Source organism: Hippocampus guttulatus, chromosome 17 (genome assembly GCF_054856545.1).
Source record: "Hippocampus guttulatus isolate MCC_2025c chromosome 17, RoL_Hgut_1.0, whole genome shotgun sequence".
NCBI classification, from domain to species: domain Eukaryota; kingdom Metazoa; phylum Chordata; class Actinopteri; order Syngnathiformes; family Syngnathidae; genus Hippocampus; species Hippocampus guttulatus.
In genome coordinates, this window is record NC_141277.1 from 9,056,980 (window position 1) to 9,080,299 (window position 23,320).

Consider the following 23,320-nt stretch of genomic DNA (forward strand, 5'->3'; position numbering starts at 1 on the left):
GCACCCAGTGAAACGAGAATATGGAGGGTGTTTTGGTTCACGACACTAATTATCCGCCACAATTTCACGTTACGACGAGTTAGATTTTTCGCTAGCTCGCAATGCTTAATTCCGAAAGTGTATCTTGCTTTGCCAAATAAATTCCCAAGCAAGGAGGTGACATGGTTTTGGCAGTCCTTTTTGCTTCATCAGTGATTGCGATGAGACATTTTGTTCAACCAGACCAATTTAACATTTTTGGGTGTTTGTCCCATTTTGCGAGTGTGCGGTTAAGAGGTTGTGGTCAGTGGCGGAAAGCTGTGCATCGACAAAAACCAGTCAGTTTTTTTTTTTTTTTTTTGATGGAACATGCTTGCATGCATGTTGCAGTGACGTGTTTTGGTGCGTGTGCAGTTGATTAAGCTTGGATTGTTCCAAGTGCGGCCAAGCGGTTTATGCAGTCTGGCTTTGTGCTATGATTATTTCTGTCTCTATCTGTTCTGCAGAGCCAAAGGTTGCACGTTTATTTCGGGTAGCGCTCTTTGTGTTGGGCCTTTCTGAAAAATTGTTGGCGTTTGCGACGTTATCCCAGTCAATTGGTGTTGGTGCACACAAATAATATGGGGATCCTAACACTCGTTTTATGAGGCGTGCACATCTAAAAGGCGCACATTTCCCTTTTATAATATGTTATTATATCGCTGATGACAGCTTTTCTCACTCTTTTTAGCCAGTAAAAATCTCAAATAACTGTAATTCACAACTTGTGAAAATTTAGACCACGCAAATACCTCCAAAGTTTGTCTTTTGCGAATTTAAACCCAAATGTATCACTTTTGGCCTTTTTAAAATTTCCCTGTATTTATGTCGGCTCATGGGTGTTTTGAATACTCACACTCATGAAGTTGGGTTGTCAGTCAAAAAAAGTTTCTGCTATTTTCTGACACTGTAACCAAACCAAGGGCACACACAGTCTTGCTCAGGCTGTGGCGCATCTGATACCCTCCCCCAAAAAAGACTTAATATGCTATCATGTTGACCATCATTGTAATAAAATACAGCCATTGGCAGTCGATGACCGTACGTTTGGCCACTTGCCGTCCACTGAAAATGACATCACAATGCCTCTTGGCTCCGGTGACGACCAATTACGGCTCACCTGTTTTCTGGGTCTGGTCATGTGACGTTGACAAGCAAAGCCTTTGGCCACTGTGATAACATTTTTCAGTCAACGGCAAGTGGCGCGATGCATCGCCCCTTGCGATGGATTAAAACAGTTGGATTTTACCGCTTAATCGACAAACAATGTACTGTAAATCAGAATATTATTGAAAAGAACATTTTGGACTCTTGAAGTGAAACAAAAATAGCAGGATTGTGAAATCTTGCCATTCACAAAAAATTGGAGCGAGACACACGTGCACACCGTTTATACTGACAGCTTTTGTCGCTCGCATGCTCAGCGGACACGTGCGCGCCGCGTCTTGGGGCTCTGATGTGAACCAGCACGGGAATTATACGCATCGAGGAATAAATCAGTTTCTGTGGTTTAAGCGAGTCTCTTCCACGATAGTGATGACAGGTGCCAAGGTTGTGTGGGATTTTTCGAGACTGAATTTTCACATCGCGGGTTCAACTATATTACAAATACGAGACTTCAGCGCTATATCAGGAGACCACAGTATGAGTCGAGCCATGACTATTAGTGTCCCTGTCATTAACTTGCCCGTCCTCCGTTGTTTAGTCTAAGACGTCAGAAGAGTGTTCTTTCTAGACCCAAAAGTGCCTTATTCAACATTTTCAGTGAGTGTGACCAACAATCAAGGTTATTAAAAAAAATAAAAAACAAAAATAATGCACAAACCGTCACATCGGAAATGTTTTATATTTCAAAGACTGTGGAAACTTTTAGCTTTTTTGGGGTGCAAGTGAGGGACGATTGTGTTGAGGGGCTGGTTTGGGGGTTTGGCATTTCAATTAACACAAACCCCAATACACCCACCCACCCACACACACACACGCACACACGGACCTCCAAGCCATTTGGGTTGAGGCTGATTCCCCGTGACAGCCTAAATATTTTGGCTGCGTCAGGGCACCAAGGTAAATGCACCCTGCGAGAATGTTTTTACAGGGTGAGAGACTTAGGCAGAGAGCGAGAATGGGAGAGAGAGAGAGAAAGAGAGAGAATTGAGGTTTTGGATGAAGGGAAAGAAATGGTAACAGGGAGAAGGCAAAAAGGACGACTGGACTCTTTGTATATTTGACTGAGGGCCCGGGGGTCACTTTTGAACAGTGGCTAAAATGTTCCCCTTCATTGAAGGCAAAGCAGACTGGCGAGGGAGTTTACGCTGACATTCATGTTTATTGACGCGGATGGTTAAATTCGACAGAGTCACAGTTCTGGGACAGACCCATTAATATGGTGAATGTGTTGTTATTATATGTTATTTATTGTACAGCGTAGTCGTGTACAAAAAAAAAAAGAACTAAAGTTTGTCAACCTAATAAATCAAACAAGATATTGAAGTCAATTAAGTATTTATTGCCTTCCATAAAGTTCATTTTTCTCAAGTAAGATCAGAATTCTTTTTTTTTCTTTCTATATCTGACCACAAGAGCAATTGTGTGAATGCTTCTCTCAGCATTCACCTGTGTGTTAGCATCAGGTTGCTTTCACGTGAAGTTTACATCTTCTCCTCGTGCCCGCGTGGGTTTTCTCCGGGTACTCCGGTTTCCTCCCACGTTCCAAAAACATGCACGGTAGGTTATTGAGCTCTCTGAATTGTCCTGAGGTGTGATTGTGAGCATGAATGGTCGTTCGTCTATGTGCGCCCCTGCGATTGGCCGGCGACCAGTTCAGCCTACTGCCTAGAGACAGCGAGGATAGGCTCCAGCGCGCGCTCGACTCTCGTGAGGATCAGCGACTCGGTTAATGAATGGACGGATGGACATTTTAGGTTCCTGAAATATACATTTTAACTGGCCCATCAGTTTCCCAAAATTAAAATCACAAAAATTTGATGATCCCTGATCAACAGCAAGAGTTGTGCATAATCTACTGTCACGGAAACAAGTTTTTCCTTAGTGGAAAGTTAATATACTGTAGATAAATACAAAAAAGCAGGTCCACCTTTGGCTCCGCGGGGGTCAGCCAATCATCCGCAATATTGAAACATTTAAAAAGACACACAGACACACGCTGTAACATATATGCGGGTGTACAACATGTACACTTGGAGCAAAGAGCTAATCTCACACAGGTGTACACACATTTGCGCACCCAAATACACACACACGCGCGAGGACGGCAAGGAGGTCATTAGTGACCCGAGGAATGCAGGGGTCACGTCTTTAAGAGAGCTGGCTGATAGAGGGGATGTTGAGGATCAAAGCGTCGAGGCGGGAGGGGGAGAGATGGATGGAAAGAGGCATATGACGAGCGGGAAGAGAGGGAACGTGCTCGATCAAAGGGGGGGTGGGGGGGGCAGAGGAGGGGAGGAATGAAATCATCGCGGGAACGTGTTGGTCAGAGCGGAGGGGGAGGCGAGGCAGCGAGATTAGAAAGGATGTTGGATAAAGTGTGGAAACAGTATCGCAAAGTTAAACAGACAAGTGTGTGTGTTTATATACGGGTGAGTGTTTAAAAGCTGAGGTTTCAGCGGAAAAGTGAAAGCTTACTTGCACTGCGGTGATGGATGGGTGTGCGTGTGAGTGCACAGTGTCGGTTAAAAAGCTGCTGAATGAAAGTTGGACCCGGGATCGCCGTTAGCTTCTTTTGCCACAGTCAATCCGTCGAAGAAACCGTGATAAATGAGGAGCTGAAGCTCACGGCAAACCACATGTTCACCCACAGTATCACCAGTGTGGAAACTGCATGACACGAGGATGATTGATCAACTTTTGAGGAACCCAAAATATAGCTTGGGGCTCTTTGGAATACATTTACATGACAGTGAATGTGTAAATACGAGAATATACGGGCAGCATTGGCCAAACTATCTAAAGGGGAGAAATATTGTTTATGAATACCTTCCACCGAACCATCCAGCCAAATATGACCCTTTCATGCACCCTGTAACCTGATAACACGGTAAGCCGTCCACTGTAGTAACCGCTGTCTCCGAAAGGGTTAAAGTCCCGTAGTCCGAGTGCATTCGGACTATGGGACACGATGACTTAATCCACTTCTTAAAATCACCGCTATCGCAGCGTGTGGTTTGAGAAACCACAAAGAATTCTTAAGGCCACTGCTGTGCAAACCTCAGGCCCATTGCTTAATTTATGATACCATACAGTACTTCATGTTTTAGAGCCGAGCGGCCCAACTAATAATTTACTGATGATATCACTCAGAGGTATGTCTGGAGCCAAAACGCCGATCTTTATCTGATATTCCGGATCGCTTGTATCTTTTTTGTAACCGAGTTGAAGTCATTTCTCGCTCTTGTGATTTCGTCTCAGATACTTTCCTGAACCTTCTGTGATAGGGTTACAGTTCATCTGATGAGATCAGAATCGTAAGGAAAATCATTTGTCATTGGGAAATGGCTCTTTTATGTCATGGAAGAGTGCATACCCTACAAAAGACAGCCAAAATGCCTAATTCTTGCTAACGCTCAAAGGAGTCTTCCTGTATTTTCTTGCCTGATCGAGCGCCCCATCTCCAAATTACCATAGACGGCAAGTATGGATTCAACAGTCCAAAACCAGCTACCCACGAACACCGGTTTAGTGCTCGGTATTGGCAAAAGCCTTTTCCAGGGAATGTCTCGGAACATCTGATGAGTGCATTCCTATGGTTGTGTGCTTAACACTGCCTCTGACCTTTCAGTGTCGCATTTGCATTGTTGTCTATTTGTGTGGTCTGTTGACTGAAGACCAGTCCAGGATGTATCTTGTCTCCCCTAGAAGCCGTCAGGACAGCTTCTAGATCGCTCAGGACCTTGAAAAGGATGACTAGTTGAAAATGTTGCAAAATCGGTTCGGGTTCTTGCCGGCTGTATTTCATCTCCCTGGAGAAAGGCTCTAGATCTTTATACGAAGATAAACGGAAGCCTAAGATGCTATGAAGGAATATAGTTGTAACTCCCGACTGAAGAATGAAGACTGGGAGCTAATCTCTCCTCAAGAAAAAGTAAATCATAACACTCTAGAGACAGAGTGGCAAGAGTCCATTTTTATTTTATATATTTTTTAAACTACTGAGCACTCGAAATCTCCACATGTGGGAATCCGAGTGTGATAATGTTTGCGGTGCATGCACACTCCCCACCCCACTCAATCTCAACAAGAGGGAGCATTTCCATGACAATGGACAATTATTGACTTTCATTGGCTCCGTTAGCTTTGATATCAGCAAGGGGTGTGTCTGTGTGTGGATGCCGGAGGGGCGCGGGCTGGGGGGGGGGGGGCAACCGTGGATGAGAAGAGGGAACGGTGGGGGGACCTGATGAAAGGAGCGGGAATGGGAAAGTGCACCCACTGACCCAGAGTGCACCAAAACAAGAAGAAGAATCACCGGCAGAAACAAAGACATCATTCGTTCGGCTTTTCTTTCGGATTCTGTATCCGTCTTCACTTTCATGTTTGTTTGCTTCCCCCTGCATCTCAGTCCTTCTCTAAACGTTCCCCTGTTTTTAGCTGCCATCCTTTTTATCTGGCCAAGACTGAGCCACCCCCCCACCACCCCTCCCGTTTACCCCCTCTTGCCGCCCTCCTTCTCCCTTCACAGCCGTAATTTAAGGGGCTGAAAGGCACGGCGAGTGGAGAAAAGAGGAGAGAGCTGAGAAAAAGAGAGTGGAAACGCCGCAGATGAGGGCCTTCCTTCACGGACGGGGCACAGATGTGAGGGTGTTATTGTGAAAGTCGGGGAGGGGCGGCGATAGGCTAATTTGCGTGGCATAAAAACGGGGGGCCCTTTTCATATGCAGAGCTCCACTTTGATGCGCGGCTGATGAAAGCCCAAAGCGAGCGGAAAGGAGAGGAGAGGACAGGGTGATGGAGGGGTTCTTTGTCCCTTGACAAGAAGGCATCTGCTCCATGCTTACCCTCCTCAACGCCGCTATACCAAGGCTCCCACAATGGGGCGGCCGAGAGGGAAAAGTGTCATCGGAGGACCTCAGGGGCCGTAACGTGAACAAAACAGACGCTTGGGTCGGCCTGTTTGGCGTAAGGGTATGCACAGCGCAGTGAATTGCATCAGCATTCATTCATACTGTGGACACATTGTATGAACCCTTTTAGGGACAGTGGTCACCACAGTGGACAGCTGATCATGTTATCAGGTTCCAGGTTATTATTATTACCGTATTGGCCCGAATATAAGACGGCCCTGATTATAAGACGACCCCCCTCTTTTTCAAGAATCAATTTTGAAAAAAGACTTTTTGAACACCAAATTAATTTTTATACAGAAAATAATTCCAGTACATCTGAAAAAAATGATTATGACAATATATTTGAGAGAAAAAAAAGCATGTTATTTTTCCTCATTCAAATCTTAATATCTGAACATTTAAATATGTAAACTAAAGTGCAATAACATTCGTAAATGAATGGCTTCTGGTTTTTGAAATGTAAATTACATCATAACTTCTCCTCAGCTGCCGGTTAACCTGGCCGATGTTCGACCCACTTTTCTCCAGATTGTCGCTACCTTTCTCCATTTTCTGTTATCTCTTCCATTATTTTCTTCTCGTTTCTTTCTTACCGCTATTTTTATTTTTATTCTTCGTGACGGGTTCGCTTTGGCCTGGGGAGTCAAGTTCAGCATTCGCTTAAATGGTATCTGGCGCCATCTCGCGTCGTAAATGGGTATAATGTCTAGACCCCGAATATAAGACGACCCCCACTTTTTCAGTCTTATTTCAATGCAAAAAAACACCGTCTCATATTCGGGCCAATACAGTATTAATTCCATACAGTAGATGTCAACACACATCTTCACTTTGAAGAGCCGTTCCTACCAACGTCCCTTTCCTGTTCTTTGTGAGAGTTTGTGCCACTGATGCGCTCAGAGACCACGCGCAGAGGTGAGTGGTGGTTTCGGTCGATCTAAGACGGGGGGGCCGGGACGCCCCCCCGCGGACCTCCAGTGTTTGTGCCTGGGTTTTTTTGTGCGTTTCCCCGCAGCGCCCATCAGAGGGTGACGGGCTTGCCAGGGTCCTCTCACCAAGCACTGGCCGATTTCACGCTCACACAAAAGCTGACTCTCTGCGGCAATAGAGTGTGAAGGCGCTCGCAGGACAAACTGCCCCTGTCATACGAAGAAGTTGTTAAGTAAATCTTCGGGGTTGATCAGAATCACCGCTTGCCATCACCTCATCAACATGGCTTTTCATTCCTCGGTATAATTCTCCAGATTTGGTTGACTGCCGTCTCTCACTAGCAGCTCATAATGTTGAGGTTACGGGCTGTCTGGTTCTCACTGAATATCCGGTTTGGGGGCGATTGGTTTACCATTACAAATCTCTCGCACTGACCCTATAATCATGATCAGAATCTAATAAAACTACAGTACAGTCAAATGCCTGACATTCATGATTTGTTTGAATGGAATGGGACCGCATATCCCGCAAGGTGTTTATTTTTCTCCTTTGTAGCTCATCTTTTAACACCACTTGCTTAGCCTCGATTTTTTTTTACTAGATTCAGTGTCATAACAGTACCACAAAAAGTTCAAGAGCAAACAAAGCATGCACAGATTTAATCATCTGTCATATGAGCGACCCTGAGGTCTCGCGCAATATCAGGCCAAAGATTAAGAATAAGAAAAGCTTTATTCGTCTCACAATGGAGAAATTCCCGATTTACAGCAGCAAAGTTATGAAAGGAAGAAAGTGGAAGAACAAAAAGTATAGGAGCTGCTGTAAAGGCAGCCACACTCTCTCATTAGTTTGAACTGCAAAGCTTTGTGTGACTTCAAGAAAAATTTTTTGGGGGGGGGGACTTTTGGTTAAATGTCAAATAATGCAGCCCCGCTGGTTTAGGTTGTGCTGTAGTAGAATTCGGACTTTTCTGTTGTAGTTTTTCCAGATGAGGTCATGATTGACAAGCGTACCTAATAGCGACTTCTAGCATTTCGAAACTTTTAAAGTGATGTTCTGTAGCCTGCTGTGCGATGGCTGCACAAAATTGTGAGTTTTGAAGTCATATAATGGAAAATGGCAAAAGCAAGTGCTCTCATTCATGTTGGTCTAAGAACATCAAGATCATACTTGCTCATTTTCTTCCTCATCAACCACTATTTGGAATCTCTCATATTCTACAAATCTGTACGGGTGGAAATGAACAACCTAAGCATATTGTTATTCTTCCTCTCATTTTAGGTGATCTTTGCCCTCAACCAGACTTTATTACAGCAGGAGTCTTTAAGGGCCGGTAGCCTTCAGGTCCCATACACGACAGAAGACCTCATCAGGCACTACAACTGCGGAGACCTCAACTCCATCATCTTCAACCGTGACACCTCACAGGTGACTCTTATTTCCTTGACCAATGAAGTTGCTTCTATGTTAATGATGAGGTAATCCATTCTTTTTGTGGAGTGGGAGGGGGTGGGGGGGGGATGCATAAACCAAAAAAGAAGTTTGGTTTCGGATTCAGGATCGCTGCTCGGATATGATCGTCAAGCGACGTTCCCTCTCGCTAATAGGCTAAGAGTCATTTTGACCCTTTCACCCCATGGAGTGTTGCAATGACACGGCCCTTGACCTTTGGTAGTAACCCTTAACCCCTTTGCCCGACCTTTCCATCCCACCAAACCTCCTCCTTTGACCCCCCCCCCCCACCCCCACCCAATCTCCTTCTAAAGCTGCATTTCAGCCAGATTTTATGAGCGCCATATTTTTGGACAGTTTCGTTATCTTGAATAATCACACAGTTTATTTCAAAAATTGAGTGCAATGTGATTCATTGTGTGACACTTGGCATCTTCCAAAAAAAAAAAAGTTCTCAATCAATACCTTGTCAATGGCAGGTCCCAAACTTCAATAATGTAACGTTGCCGCCCAGCGAGCAGGTGACCGCCCAGGAAATAGACAGCTACTTCAGGCAGGAACTCATCTACAAGCGGAACGAGCGGATGGGCAAAAGGGTGAAAGCCCTGCTGGAAGAGAACACGGACAAGATCTTCTTCTTTGCCTTTGGAGCAGGTTGGTGTCATTTGGATGATCTAACCAATGCTAGTGTTCTGGATTTAATATCAAACCAAAAATACCAGAGGCTCAACTAGCTTCAACACACCGTCGGCATCACTTCCATATTTTTGCAAAGCACACTTTGACGAAGAGAAATATTGAGAGTCCAAATAAATTCAAAGTGTATTTGTCCTTTCTTGAAAGCAGAAGCGCCATTAAACCATTTTCATCCCCCCACTGAACTGTGCTCAGTGACTGTTTGAAGTCTTTTGCAATGCTTCAGAAATGTCACTTCAATTCTTTGAATTGCTGCGTAACTACACAACAAGCTGTTAAGTCTGATAAGAGACAAGATGTGAGACAGGATGTAGAAAGACAGAAGATAAAAGCCCAAGTTGGTGTTTACACCCATGTTTCTTGATTGGCTGATGTGTATCTAAACTAGACTGCCTTTGTCCTGAGAGCAGACCTGTTGCTTTGGTTGCAAAAGTATTGATCCCGCCTAGTAAAGTGGACAACGCAGGGTTGTAATCATTTACGAAGGCAGGTCTTCGGGCTGCCTGCTCCATGGACAAGTTTCAGGTCAAGATGTACTATTTTGAGATTTTATTTTATTTATTTTTTTTCTGAAGTTGGACCCATGAGCGCTTTTACCATGCATTGTAATTTTTAGCTCTGACAAAAAAAATAAAAATAATCCACCTGCTGCCCAGTTTTGGACCATACATTTTGAAATTTAATCTAAATTGAGTATGCAAGAAAAAAAAATTCTAACATATTATCCTCAGATTAGAGGATAGATTAGAAAAATATATATTTTTTTCACTTTCATTTCATGAACACAAATTTGTCCAGGGTATGAATAATTTGGGCTTCGCTATATTGTCATACAATGTGGTCGTCAAGTGCAGAGATTATTATGGATTTATTATTATTGTTTTTAATAAGGTGTGTACTGGAGCAAAGTATTTTTTAAATGGCTCTCAAATTCATCAATCATTGCGGCCTCACATAGAAAGTAAGCATTGAAAAAGGCAGCATTCACAGAGTCAAACGACACGCGGAAAAAAAACATCACATGTGTAAAAGTCATGTTTATTCAACATGAAATGAAATTGTACCTGAACATTTTTCACTTAAACGGCAATTAGAAAGTCGCACTGGAAGGTAATGGAGAGAACGTTTCAACATGTTGTTTGTTCTAAAGGTGGCGTATGCTTGGTGGTAGGGAGAGGATCGCATTTTAGTGCCATCCATTTTGCTGTCACTTTTTCCTCTCCTCATGACATCGTCCACAGTTTCGGAGTTTCTCACTAGGTCATTCCCGCCGTCGAGAAAACGGCTTTCAAACTGAGTCGAAAGCGTAATCGAGAGGCCTTCGCAGGCTGCTCACTGGAAACAGCTGAGCAAAAGCAGACGCGCGCGCGCACACACGCACGAGAGCTCATTTCACGACAAGTCCCCAAGGATGCACCTTTCCAAGGGTTTGGCCTCACCATGTATGCGTGCATGTGTGTGTGTGTGTGTGTGTGTGTGAGAGAGAGAGAGAGAGAGAGAGAGAGAGAGAGTGAGAGTGAGAGTGAGAGAGTGATATGACCAATCAGCCCAGAAGCACTAGTTTTAGACAAATGGAGGGCAGCTTGGGTCAGCGTGGACAAGGAACTGGATGAGGGACATTAGGGTGCATTCACTCTCTTACTTACACACACACACACATTCGCATGCAAGCACATTCATGCACCTCAGCCCCCCCCACAAGCCACACCGAAGACAAACTAGGATGAAATGTGTCCTTAATTATAGCTAGAGGGGTCAAAGGACACACGCACACACTCGCGCACACCCACCCACACACACCACAACGGAGCTCATTATGATGGCATGCTCAACGTCCTTGTTACAATCAGTTGAGGGACAGGTCTTATCAGTTATCTGTGACCACGTCCCTGACCACCACAGTTTTAGGCTGTGGATTATTCAAATTGTTTTATTGTGAAAATTGCTTCCATTTTTTTTTAAATTCACACCCACAACAAAGTAAAGATATTGTTGAAAAAAAATAGCTTTTGGGAACATGGACAGAATTTCCAAGTGCATTTCAGAATGAGAATGAGAATCCCCTTTATTGGTCAAGTGTGTTTGTCGTACAGGCTACATTAGTATTGCAAATACAAGTAATTACGATAAACAAAGACATGACATCTAAGTATCGAGAGACTTTCCGTAATGTAAGTGTGCAGTAGTACCACCCAATGACAGCTGTGCAACAGTTAAAGTGACAAATGAAATATATTTGGCAACAAAATGCTCCTTGGAGAACCACAATCTAAAACTTGATCTTCACGCTCCAGTTGCGGCAAAATCGCAACGCCGCGCGATGAGTGATGCAACAGCGGAGGGAAGTGGACCGACTGTTGCTGCCTAGATGCTATCTGAGTCGACTGGAAAGAAATATTCACATGCTGAGGTTGCTGAAGGAGGCGGGATGAATGGTTCTCATGGCACGTCTTGCCAAACTGGATCCAGTGTGTCTTATTCATCACACATCATCGTTCTACTCTCATAAAAAAAAAAAGTTACCCTCCTGTTATAAGAACATTTTAAAACCAAGAATGTTGAAGACTTTCTTCAACTAAAATCTGACCGAAACAACAGGTCACTATAGTTTGTAACACGGCAACAGGCATATTCCACGAGAAATTCTGATTCATGAATAAGGTTGTCGCAGTTATCAAAAAACGAATCCAATAACTAAAACGCAAATATTTTTTGGGGTGTCAAACAGTTGTTTTTGAATTATAGCCGACCTCATGAAATAATATTTAGTGGGTCCAAATTCTTGGTGATATAAAAAAAAAAAATCAATTGTTCATTTGTTATATTATGTACTTATTGTTTAATAAAACGTTCGCTTCGGGTCCGTAAAATTAACCAGCTCCCCCCAAAAATGAAAAAGTTGCTCTTCAAATGAAGCCAGTGTGTCGCAAAAGTGCTTTTCGCAAAGAAAAGAAAAAAAAATTGAGCCTTGGATGATTGTCATGACGTTTAAAACATTCAATTTTTTACAAATATTTTTGACAACTTTCAAGAGCGATATACTTCTTGTGATAATTAATCCAAAAAAAAGAAAAAAATCTCTTTCAAGCCAACAGCTTCATTTTTTTTTCTACCAGGACAAAATCAAACTAGAAACAGGCGTTTAAGTTAAACTCAAAGCAAATCATGTGAACAGACACGTACAAAAGCAGGGAAGCATTTGATTGTTTGGACAATCAGGAATCTGGGCGGAGCTTAAGAAACAAAATTGGCAGGTGAAACGTGGTGGGGCGGCTGTTGGGATCAAAATGCGCATATTCTTTCAACACACAAATGTAAGAAATGAAAAGTTCAATCAAGCAGAATCAAATAATACGATGAAAATATTGTTCACGAATGAAGATGAACATTCGTTGACAACATTTCCCAAATCCTGTGGCCAAACCTTACACATACCCGCGTCAAAAAAAAAAATCCCTCGTGTGTGATTTCACGCAGAGCACCACAACACTGGGGCGGCATTCTCCTTCGCCAGCTGGTGTGAAAGTCAAGAAACACCGAGCTTTATTTTTTTTCACAGCAACTCCCTCTCATAAACAGCTAGTTTACAACTGTTTGGGGCAGACGCTGACATGAGTACAAACATGTCACGGTGGACTATTAAAAATCCAGACCCGACCTACCACACACTTGGCTTCAACGCTGACCGGCTGGGGCTGAAACGCAGCGCGAACATGGTTGAGCTCCCAGAATCAGATTTGAACCACATTTGTACTTCATTTGTGTGTTTGTTTTTCATTTTATTATTATTTTTTTTTTTTATTCCTAACTTTGATTTTATTATTTTCTTTAACTTTAATCACTTGGGTTTGGAGCTGGAGCCTATCCCAGCTGTCTTCGGGCAGTAGGCGGGGGACACCCTGAACCGGTTGCCAGCCAATCGCAGGGCACACAGAGACGAACAACCATCCACGCTCACAGTCACACCTAGGGACAGTTTGGAGTGTTCAATCAGCCTGTCATACGTGTTTTTGGAATGTGGGAGGAAACCGGAGTACCCACGCAGGCTCAGGGAGAACATGCAAACTACACACAGGAAGGCCGTAGCCTAAATTGAACCTGGTACCTTTGCACTGTGAGGTCGACGTGCTAACCACTGGACCACCGGGCCGCCCTAGTGATAAATAAGTAGCTTCAAATTTCAATTCAGATCATCAACAATGAAAGCTGAATTGTCCTTCAAATGCTGCGCACTGAATAATAAATAAATCATAATTTTTTGAAGAAAACCATCACTGTCGGTCATTCTCGTGAAGTGATAAACCCGTTAGCCTGTCTGAAGAACGAATGCGCTATTAAGCTCCGGACTGAACAGCACCTAAAATATGGACATTTATTTACACTCGTGGGGTCAAAGATCCATGGACTTAAAAGACATATTTTATATAGCGCACACTTCTTTTTTGGTCATAGAAACTTGTTACAACAGCTTGGGATGATTTATTGTAGGAGTTGAACTCCTCACCCTTGACCCTGTTCAAGTCCAAGCAGTATTTCCTTTTGTACCTGGAATGAGCACTGCTTGCCCAGCGGCGACACTGACTTAGTACTTTTATTAGGAGAAGACACACCATGCTTCTACAATAGAGTCAAAGATATACATTATATGAACAATGTAAATTACACTCCCAAGTGCGTACAGCGTAAGAACATGATTATCAAAAACAGGATTTCAAAAGAGCATCGTTTTTGTTTTTTCTAACCTGGATGTCAAAGCATTTACGCTTCATTGGTATGTTTTGGATCTTTACTCATCGATATTTTTCCCTCTGATAAAAAAAAAAAAAAAAAAGTATACCAGCAAATCGAGGCAGTGTGTTATACAAAAGTACGGAGATAAAAAACTTTTTAGACGTGACTTTGGAGGGGACGTGTTATCACGGGTGCGTTTTATTCACCCCAGGCTTCAGATTCAGAAGCGACATTGAATTAGTAACAGCTTGATTAATTCTTTTTGGTTTTTCATTTTTGTACATTTCCCCCACACCTCAAAATAAAACTTCAAACCGATGACGTTTAGTGTTACAGTAACGCGCCATTACACGAGTGTCATGCTACCCACAGCTGTGTCTGATGTTGGCTTGTTTATGCTATATGCTAATGCTAATCAGACACGATGGGCATAAGAAACTGCACTCAATCTATTATTCTAGGTTCCAGTTTATGTATATTATTATATATAGACCTGTATAAAGGGCCTTGTCTGTTCGTGTTTTCTTTTTGTTTGTTTAAAAAAAAAAAAAATTATTCATAGCGTGTACATTGAATAATGGGTCGACACGTCACACTCACACATAGCTATTTGAACATATGGAAAGAGGCGCTTTGTTTTATGTTTTATTTGGAATATATACTGGAACATATATTTATGAATAACCTATTTGTGTATTCGCGCAATAATTTGGTAATTCAACCAGAACAAGAGGGAAGACTCGATATGCTTTTCTATTTCTTCCTACTCCCTTTGAATATATAAACTGCACTGAACTCATGTATGTATTGATTTTTTTTTCTTTGATTTTGTTTTGACGTCTTGTGTTTGTGTTCGAGCAGAGTTACACATAAAATGAGACTTCCAACGGCAGCAGCATTTAGTGCTGGCAGCACGTTGGTTGATTTAGTCCAAACGGGCTCGCCTGTACCAAAATGTCCCTCTGATCAGATATTGGGGCCGCATTGAATGAGTCGGTGTGTTGGAGCAGCGTATGTTGTTGGCAAAGAGAGCAGAAGTGAGGCTCACCTAGGGATAGAGAACGACTAGACCATAGCGGACCTGACAGATGTAATTCCGTACACGGCTGTGCGCTGCCACATATTCAGCGCGAGAGTTTATTTTGAAAACACCCTCGCGCCACAGACCTCTTGCATGCTCGTTTATTCTCATCATAAATTCGACGCGAGTCATTCGGACCGATCCCGAGAAAGCGCTAGCAAACATTGCTGCCTTTTTCTCACTGTGTGGCCGTTAAAAATTATTTCGACGAGTTGAATGATCAGTCTATTTTATCCTTCACAGGGGAACCAAAAGCTTTTGCACATTTCACCGTTGACGCGCCAATTTATAATGCAATCTTTTTGAAGTGAAAACAAACTATTCCATCGCACACATGCTGCACTATGTTTTCAGAGAACACCGATCTTCCACAGTTGTCAACAGAAAGGTACTAAATATCCTGAGGTGTAAAAATTGGACATGGGTAGGAAACCAGTCGGAACTAGTTTCAATTATATTGTTCATAACAAAGCATTTATGCGTTGTGATTCTGCTGTCGGTTGTTAGTTGACCGTCAACTCTTGATAAAGAAGTTCAATAGGTAGCAAGGAAAAAAAAGTACCGTATTTTCACGACCATTCGACGCACCGTATGGTCTCATTAATGGGTGCTATTTCTGTATTTTACACATAGACAAAACGCACTGTATTATTGGGCGCAATTTTAAAGTGGTAAAACATACGCCAGCTTAAACATACGGCATGCATGCGCGCACGCTAAAAACACGTTAGCTTGTAGCATACGGTAGTATGCCAAGACATACTGATAGAAGCTAAAAACACGTTTTTAAAAAGGCAACGACGCAAAACGGAGTTCCGTTGTATTTTATTTAGCCATCGTACAATGTACTCACGTTTTTCGATCAATCATCACCCAGAAATCCATCAAAGTCCTCATCCTCTGTATCAGAATTGAACAATTGTGCAAGTACCGGTAATCCATCAAAAACGCCGTGTTCCCTCTTGTTGTCAGTCACTCTCATTGCCATGTGGCTCCACAGAAATGATGCCGGCTTTGCCAAAAACTCGAACAACAGTGCAAGCAGACACGTTCGTCCAAGCAGCCATAATCCATTTGCAAATTGTGGCGTAACTCGCCCGGCGCTGCCTCTCACTCTTTGTAAAGTTGTGTTTGCCATCGATCATTCATTGTTCCCATGCCGTTCGCAACTTTACTTTGAACGCCCGGTTGATGCCGATGTCCAGCGGTTGGAGTTCTTTAGTCAAGCCTCCGGGAATAACGGCAAGCTCAGAGTTCATTTGCTTGACTTGGTTTTTCACCGCTGCTGTGAGATGGGCACGCATGCCAAAAGCATAACCGATGGCTTGAAGTTTGAACTGAGCTTCGTAGGCGTGTCTCTTTGTAGAATTTATTTTCGGGGGTTCTAAGAAACCAAAACCGAAGTTGTTTTGCAACAATGCACATAGCCACACTCTATACAGGTGTTGGTACCTGCTTGTCGCGTCCCTTTAGCGTCCACTTACACGCCCACCCTTCACTGATTGGCGGACTTCTTCCCCGCATGCCTGTCACTCACGTCTGCCTTTTCTCGCTCTTTCTCTCCATATATGTGTATATATACACGCCCACCCTTCACTGATTGGCCGACTTCTTTGCCGCATGCCTGTCCACAGTCACTTCCGCCTTTTCTCTATATAAACAGCGTGTCGGCTGTCAGTCAGGTTTTGGAACTCAGCGCATAGACAAGACGCTCCGCATCATAAGGCGTCCTGTCCATTTTGGAGAAAATTTTAGACTTTTAATGGCGCCTTATAGTCGTGAAAATACGGTACTTGTTTGGAAATGTGTTTTAATTACAATATTAGGTTTGCAGAGCCTGAGTAATTACTCAATCACTCATCACGTTTTGTAGATTTTATAGACTGTTTATGTCACATATCCATTACAAAGAACAATTACCGTATTTTTTCGCAATATAAGGCGCACCTTCAGCGAATGGCCTATTTTAAAACTGTTTTCATTTAGAGGGTGCACCGCATCATAAAGCGCACAGAATAAAAGATACATCGTGGCTCCGGTTGCATTATGCACCCACTAAATGGAGCTACGCTAAAGGGAATACAATACAATACAACAGCTTTCTTGATATTGATCTTTTACAACTGCTGCCGCTGTAACGAAACATTTTACTGCATCCAAGAAATCAGAATATTGATCCGTATAAATATAAGGCGCATCAGAATATAAGGCGCACTGTGAGCTTTTGAAAAAATTGAATGCTTTTAGATGCACCTTATAGTGCCGAAAATACGGAAGTTAAACTATAATCTGTATCAAATCAACTTTGGGATGATTGATCAGAAGATAACTTGGCGCTAAATCAATCCAAAAGAAGCAGATTCGATCCCAATGATGCCTCTTCCCTGAAATGGTTTTTATCAACAGCTGTAGTTCAATCATGTTGTAGACATGCAAAAAACAAACAAACAAACAAAAAGCATCACACGTATTTGTAAATGCACCTCGCGTCTGATTCGCAGTCATAAAAGGAAGAAACTGCCCCAAATTCGCGAGGAAATAATGACATCATTTGGTGAAACAAGGCTCACGCGGTCCTGCCACGAAACGCCGAGCGGCCCTTTGCACTAAAACAACACAAGTCCATTTAGCTTGGCTCCATCTGCGCCATCACCCTTGCACTGGACTTCACGGCGACTTTACGTCAACCCTCCGCTCTTCCACCGTACTCGTAAGTGGATGATTGAGTCATATGTAGTTTTAAGAGAGCACAATTTCCTTTTATTATTTTAACATGAAAGACACGGCCGTTGAATTTGGATTAGTTACGATGGACTTACACGAGACATTTGACACGTTATTATTACGACGACAATAAAGTTGCAAGAGCTTCCATGCTTCAAATGTACATACATACTGTATATATATATATATATATATATATATATATATATATATATATTTATCAGCATCTCCTCGACAATCTATTCAGATTTATAGCATGAAAAGAGGATTTTGTCGACTGGCATTCCCCTGCGTAGCGGTTAAATGAGCATTTTCATTTGAATCGACTGCAGCGCAGGACTGACGACTGCACTATGAATCAAGTTATCTTGAGTAAAATCTGCAGTGTCAAAAATCCGGGGGCCAGTATACAGTGTATATACTGTAGTACATGGTACATTGCCACAGAAGACTTACGGTAAATGGCTGGCAGTGAGTTTGAGCATATATCGCATATCCATGACTGAAAAAAAAAAACTGCTTCATGAACCTACACTAAACTAAATCCAATATTTTGGAGCATCCCCCCCCCCCCCCTCCCTCCACTTAGCGGAAAAGAATATTTTCTTGTCAGGACGATGATGAGATTAACATTAAGAGACTCTTAAGGATCAGCACCGCAAAGTTATGAAAGTCTTACAGTACTTGAAATAATATTTTACCGCTTACGCGCAGTAATTTAATTGTGGTTAAGACCACTTAACATGAGCCACTCATCTGCGCAGCCTTTCCCGCATGTCATCAAATACGTTTCATTATACCGGCGGCTGGGCCCGCATCACCGTCGCTAAATTTTGGAAGAAAGTATCTCAACGACCGCTAAGATTTCATCTGAAATTGGCAATGAGGAAAGAGCCGTTAACGTCGATGGGTGTCTTTACACCGAGGTAAAAATCTTTAAAGCCATCGACTCTGTCACTCAAGCCGAACCAGGTCAGCTCCTTGATTCACAGGATTTGTATGACTTGTGAGTGATTCAACAATCTTCGTCGAATTTTAGAAACGCTAGAGTAAAAACCAATCGATAAAACAACGGCTTAATCTGTTGTGGGGTACTTTTTAGTCCAAATGTTTTGTACTTTTACATTTCTGCCCAACATGACCATGGTGATGGTGATAACGGGCTGCCGGAAGCGACTGACGATGGGAACGTGTGTATTCAGCGCAGCTTGAAAAAGCTAAACGGGGCACTATGGCCTCAGCGCCGCCTGTTGCGTTTGTTTATCCAACATGTCGTCATGTTATGAGAAGCGCCGTCCGAGCCCTGCTTACAAGTTTTAACGTAAATATATGGACGATGAATACTCTTTAACCCTTTCAGGGACAGCGGTCGCTACAGTGGACAGTTTATCGTGTTATCAGGTTACAGGTTAGCATTATTGGTGCATGAAGGGGTTAAGACTTATCATATGTTCGAATATATTTTGCCTGTCATTGTGTTGAAAGGCTTTCTATGCGAGCGCAAGCACTCGTGGCAATTCGTTTTGCCGCTGTCAGATGAGTCTGTCCCATGGCCAAAATGTGAATGAACGTGAATTAGCTCATCGCCGACTCCGTAAATGGCCCCGATGTACCGTTTTAGCTGACAGCGCAGGAACGCTACAAATAGGAGCTTTCAGTCCCGCGGCTGCTCTTTATCTCAGCCATCTTTGCCTCTCAAAAGGTTGCGGCGTACGTACAGTGAACTTATTGTACACTGTTACGCGTTCTTGGCCCGTTTCAGCAAGGTGAAATGTATGAAATCGGCCTATATAAATAAGCCCTGGAAATAAACGTCAGACTTCAGCCAGTGCAGAACACAAGTGGGTAACTGCAGTACGGCATTTGTATTTTTCGATTTGACCTCAAAAGTAGCAGAAAGGATCAATTAGGGGTACGGATGTGACCAGGTTCCTCCTTGTCGGTGCACTTTCTTTTAAAAAGAAAACAAAGACGGATGAATGAAATCGTCTCATAATTTTGACTGACCGGCAAGGTGAAAAGCAAAATCGAAACAAAGAAGTTGTAATATGTGTCCTTTAAAGGATGATGTCAACGAGAAATGTTCCAGAAGGCAAAAGAGAAATTTGCCGTTACAAATGAGTACAGTGCAGTCGTAAGTCAGAGTTTGGAAACGTTTACAATCACGAGAGAGCCGTCTTTCATCACAGGTCACTTGTCCTGTTTGAAACCTACACCAAAGGCCATACGTCATACTTGGGGCCTTCGTTTTAGAAAGAAGTCCAGGCATACTTTCGAGGCTTTGGATTTCAGGGAGATCCATCATGTCTAATCAAAGACTTGAGATTTTTTTTTTTGTTTGTTTGACTTTAGTGCACCGTAGGGTTCCAAGTTTGACTTCTCTCGTGGAGGGGGGGGTGAAGAATGTTCTCGTTCATGCTGCGCTTACACCGGACTACAAACCGAAAGTCAGAAGGGAGTTTGAGAGTTTCGCTGGAGTCGCAGTGCTCTCCTGTCATCTTGATCGTTTAGTGCGAGGTGGTCATCACTCCTGTTTTAGTTGAGTCTTATTTTTATTTTTTTTCAAATGTGAGCACGTGTGGGAGATGATAGTTTTCCAAGGGTCTTTCCAAGTTCAAGTAGCTTTTGGTGGACTGCTCACAATGGCCGACAAGTGCCACTCACTTTTTTTCCAAAAACATTCATTCATTGATAAAGAAAGAAAATAAGGAAAACGATTCTTTCAAATGTCAAATTGTGCTTTTATTCACCTCATTCTGTGCTATTGGTCAAGTATTTCAAGGTCAAAACATTCAATCGGCTTTTGGCCTTTTCTTTATGAACGGAGAGTTAACGGCTCTGGGTGTAAAAACACCCAACTGCCATGTTTGTGTAACCTTTTAATTGTGATTTCATTATTATTACTATTATTATTATTATTATTATTATTTTACGACTAGATTTTTCTGACATGGAGGACTTTATTCGATGATGTCTTGTTACATTCCCACCTATAGTCGTGAAAAACACATTGTGGCCTTGCAGGGTGACAGAATTGATGGTTACATTCAAAGAATTTGCATCTGCTGACATTTGTGTGTGCGTGCGTCTGTTTTGGTGTGTGTGTGTGTGTGTGTGTGTGTGTGTGTGTGTGTGTGTGTGTGTGTGTGTGTGTGTGTGTGTGTGTGTGTGTGTGTGTGTGTGCGTGCGTGCGTGCGTGCGTGCGTGCGTGCGTGCGTGCGTGCGTGCGTGCGCGCGCGCGCGCGCGTTTACCCCTTTGAAGTTTGGAAATCCGCCCACCCTTCCGAAGACTCGACATTGTGCCGAACAGCTCCATTTGTCCCACCTTTAATCCCCTGACGTAAACGCACATAAATCACATTGAGATGTTTCTAAACGCCGGCTGGCTGGAGAGCTTCAATGCGCCGTCTCGCTCCACTTTCCAACTTCCAAAGAATGTCAAACGGGCTACCGGCTAGTCCATTAACGCTGCTTAAAAGAACGCAGTGTGAAGCTTGCACCAATTCAATACCAACTACAATCCAAATAATAACATCATTAAGATCAAAGTTAGTGCAAATAACGAAGGGGAAAAGTTCATCGGGACACATTTTAGAGATGGACGATAGTATCATTGCACCAGTGGTGCATCTTGTGCACAGCCGCTCTCTGACAATAGCTGTGGGCCAGATTAAAGTGGCAGGTCTCATTGTTCGCACAGCTCCCCGGTGCCACGGCTGAGCAGGCCCAAACAATGGCTCCCGGCTCCCACTTGGTCACGAATGGAGACCTCTTGACACGGCAACCTGAAGCCTCAATGGTCCCACTTCACCTAGTGGAGAGCGGGTCAGCGAAAGACAAGGAGTACGAGGGAAGCTAGCGAGAAGGAAGAGCCGGTACGGGTGGTGAGCGACAAGGATTTCCAGGAGAGATAAGGAAGAGGACAGAATTGGAAAAAAAAAAACAAAAACGATGATATGGAATAGCTGTCGAGTGGTTTGCTATTGTTTCGCTTCATTAGTGAGGACGAGCGGAATGGGAAATGGATGGCTAATGGAGAATTATTCTTATTTATTACTACTACTTACCGTATTTTTCGGATTATACGTCGCTACCGAGTATAAATCGCACCAGCCAAAAAATACATAATCAAGAAGGAAAAAACATATAAGTCACACTGGAGTATAAGTCGCATTTATGGCAGTTCTTGGCAGCAACTGAAAAAGAAATGATAAACAATGGCATTATAAAGAAACAGAGCAAAATGGAATCAAAAGAAAAAAAATGGCATTATATGTACTTTCGAAAAAATAAAAGAAAATTGTTTCTTGACTTTATTTGCCTTTTATTTAACCTACAAATGTGTCAGATCGTTTTGCCTGACCCTGTATATTTTACGTACATTGTGTATTGATGCGATTGTGTAATGTTACTGGTAAAATGACCATCAAATTATTGACTCTACGGGCAGCACTGTGCATTAGTGGTTAGCACATCCGTCACATAGTCTAAAAGTCCTGGGTTTAAATCTCAGCTCAGGCCTCTGTGGGGTTTGCATCCTTCCACGTTTGCAAAAACATGCTTGTTCGGCAGATTAATTTGTCCTTTGGTGTGATTTTTTTGTTTGTTTTTGCTTGTGATTGGCTGGTAAACAATCCAGGGTGGACCATGCCCCCTCGTGCAATTCCCTCGCAAAGTCAGCAGTGATACTGTTTCCTTTTTTGTCTCGAGATTAAACAGTAATTTGAATTGCAAGTGTCATCAAGAGAGTTAAGAACGAGTGTTCCTCTTTTGATTGCAGGTCACTTCCTGGGTAACAATACAGTAATCGATGTGCTTCGTCGTCAAGGATACGAGGTGGAGCACACCCCGGCCGGGCAGTCCATAAACAGGTACTGATTGTTATACGATTTCCCATCTGTCATATGTACGCACGCACTTCAACGGGTTTCAGCTTCCTGCCAGTAATATTTCTTCCAACATTTTCTGCGGACTGACCTCCAAATAGGAATCATTTTCAACTTTCATGCGACTTCATTGCTGCTGTGTGCCCAATTCCAGACCCGAAACAGATGTTCTGGAATTCTTCAAAATGTGCTGCCTGCAAATAGTCCCAAAACGGCTGCGGGCCAGTATCCACTGATTCATTCTCATGTTTTTTTCCAAAACGCACTTCCTCCATATGTGCTCAAACATGACTAGCAATATCGTGGCTTTCCTCAGCACAAATGAATCATGGATCTACAAATACGTTTTATGTTTACATAAACAGTCAGAAAGGGAAAAAAAAGGCTTTAAATCATGCCAGAGTGGTGGGGGGTCTTTTGTGCACAATTTCCGGAGAGTTTTATTTCATACCAAAAGGGTTTGTGGCGCCTTAAATCTGATGAGGAAGCTAAAAGTTAAAAGCTGTAAAATATACATTTTCAAATTTTTGTTGCAAGTTAAACACTTTTTTTGACATCTAAGCAGCACAGAGTAAAAGTCAGACTTGTTTCCCCCCTTTGAATATGGAATATAAAAAGCAAATGCAGCGATTTGGCTTATTCAAGGCCCGCGTGCTGGGCTGATGTAAATATTTCAACCAAATGAAGCCAGTCCAGCTCATGCAGAAAGTTCCCGGGTGTCG

General features: G+C 42.9%; 1 protein-coding gene across 1 annotated transcript in view; it reads left to right on the forward strand.

Annotated features, from left to right (window-relative positions):
• The window catches only part of trabd2a (TraB domain containing 2A), a 44,490-nt gene that overhangs the window by 15,632 nt on the left and 5,538 nt on the right, over nucleotides 1–23,320 (forward strand). Inside the window, exons 3-5 of the mRNA XM_086135853.1 lie at nucleotides 8,310–8,456; nucleotides 8,960–9,134; nucleotides 22,493–22,583. Coding sequence (XP_085991979.1) covers nucleotides 8,310–8,456; nucleotides 8,960–9,134; nucleotides 22,493–22,583 — 413 coding nt within the window. The remainder of the gene's footprint in view (nucleotides 1–8,309; nucleotides 8,457–8,959; nucleotides 9,135–22,492; nucleotides 22,584–23,320) is intronic.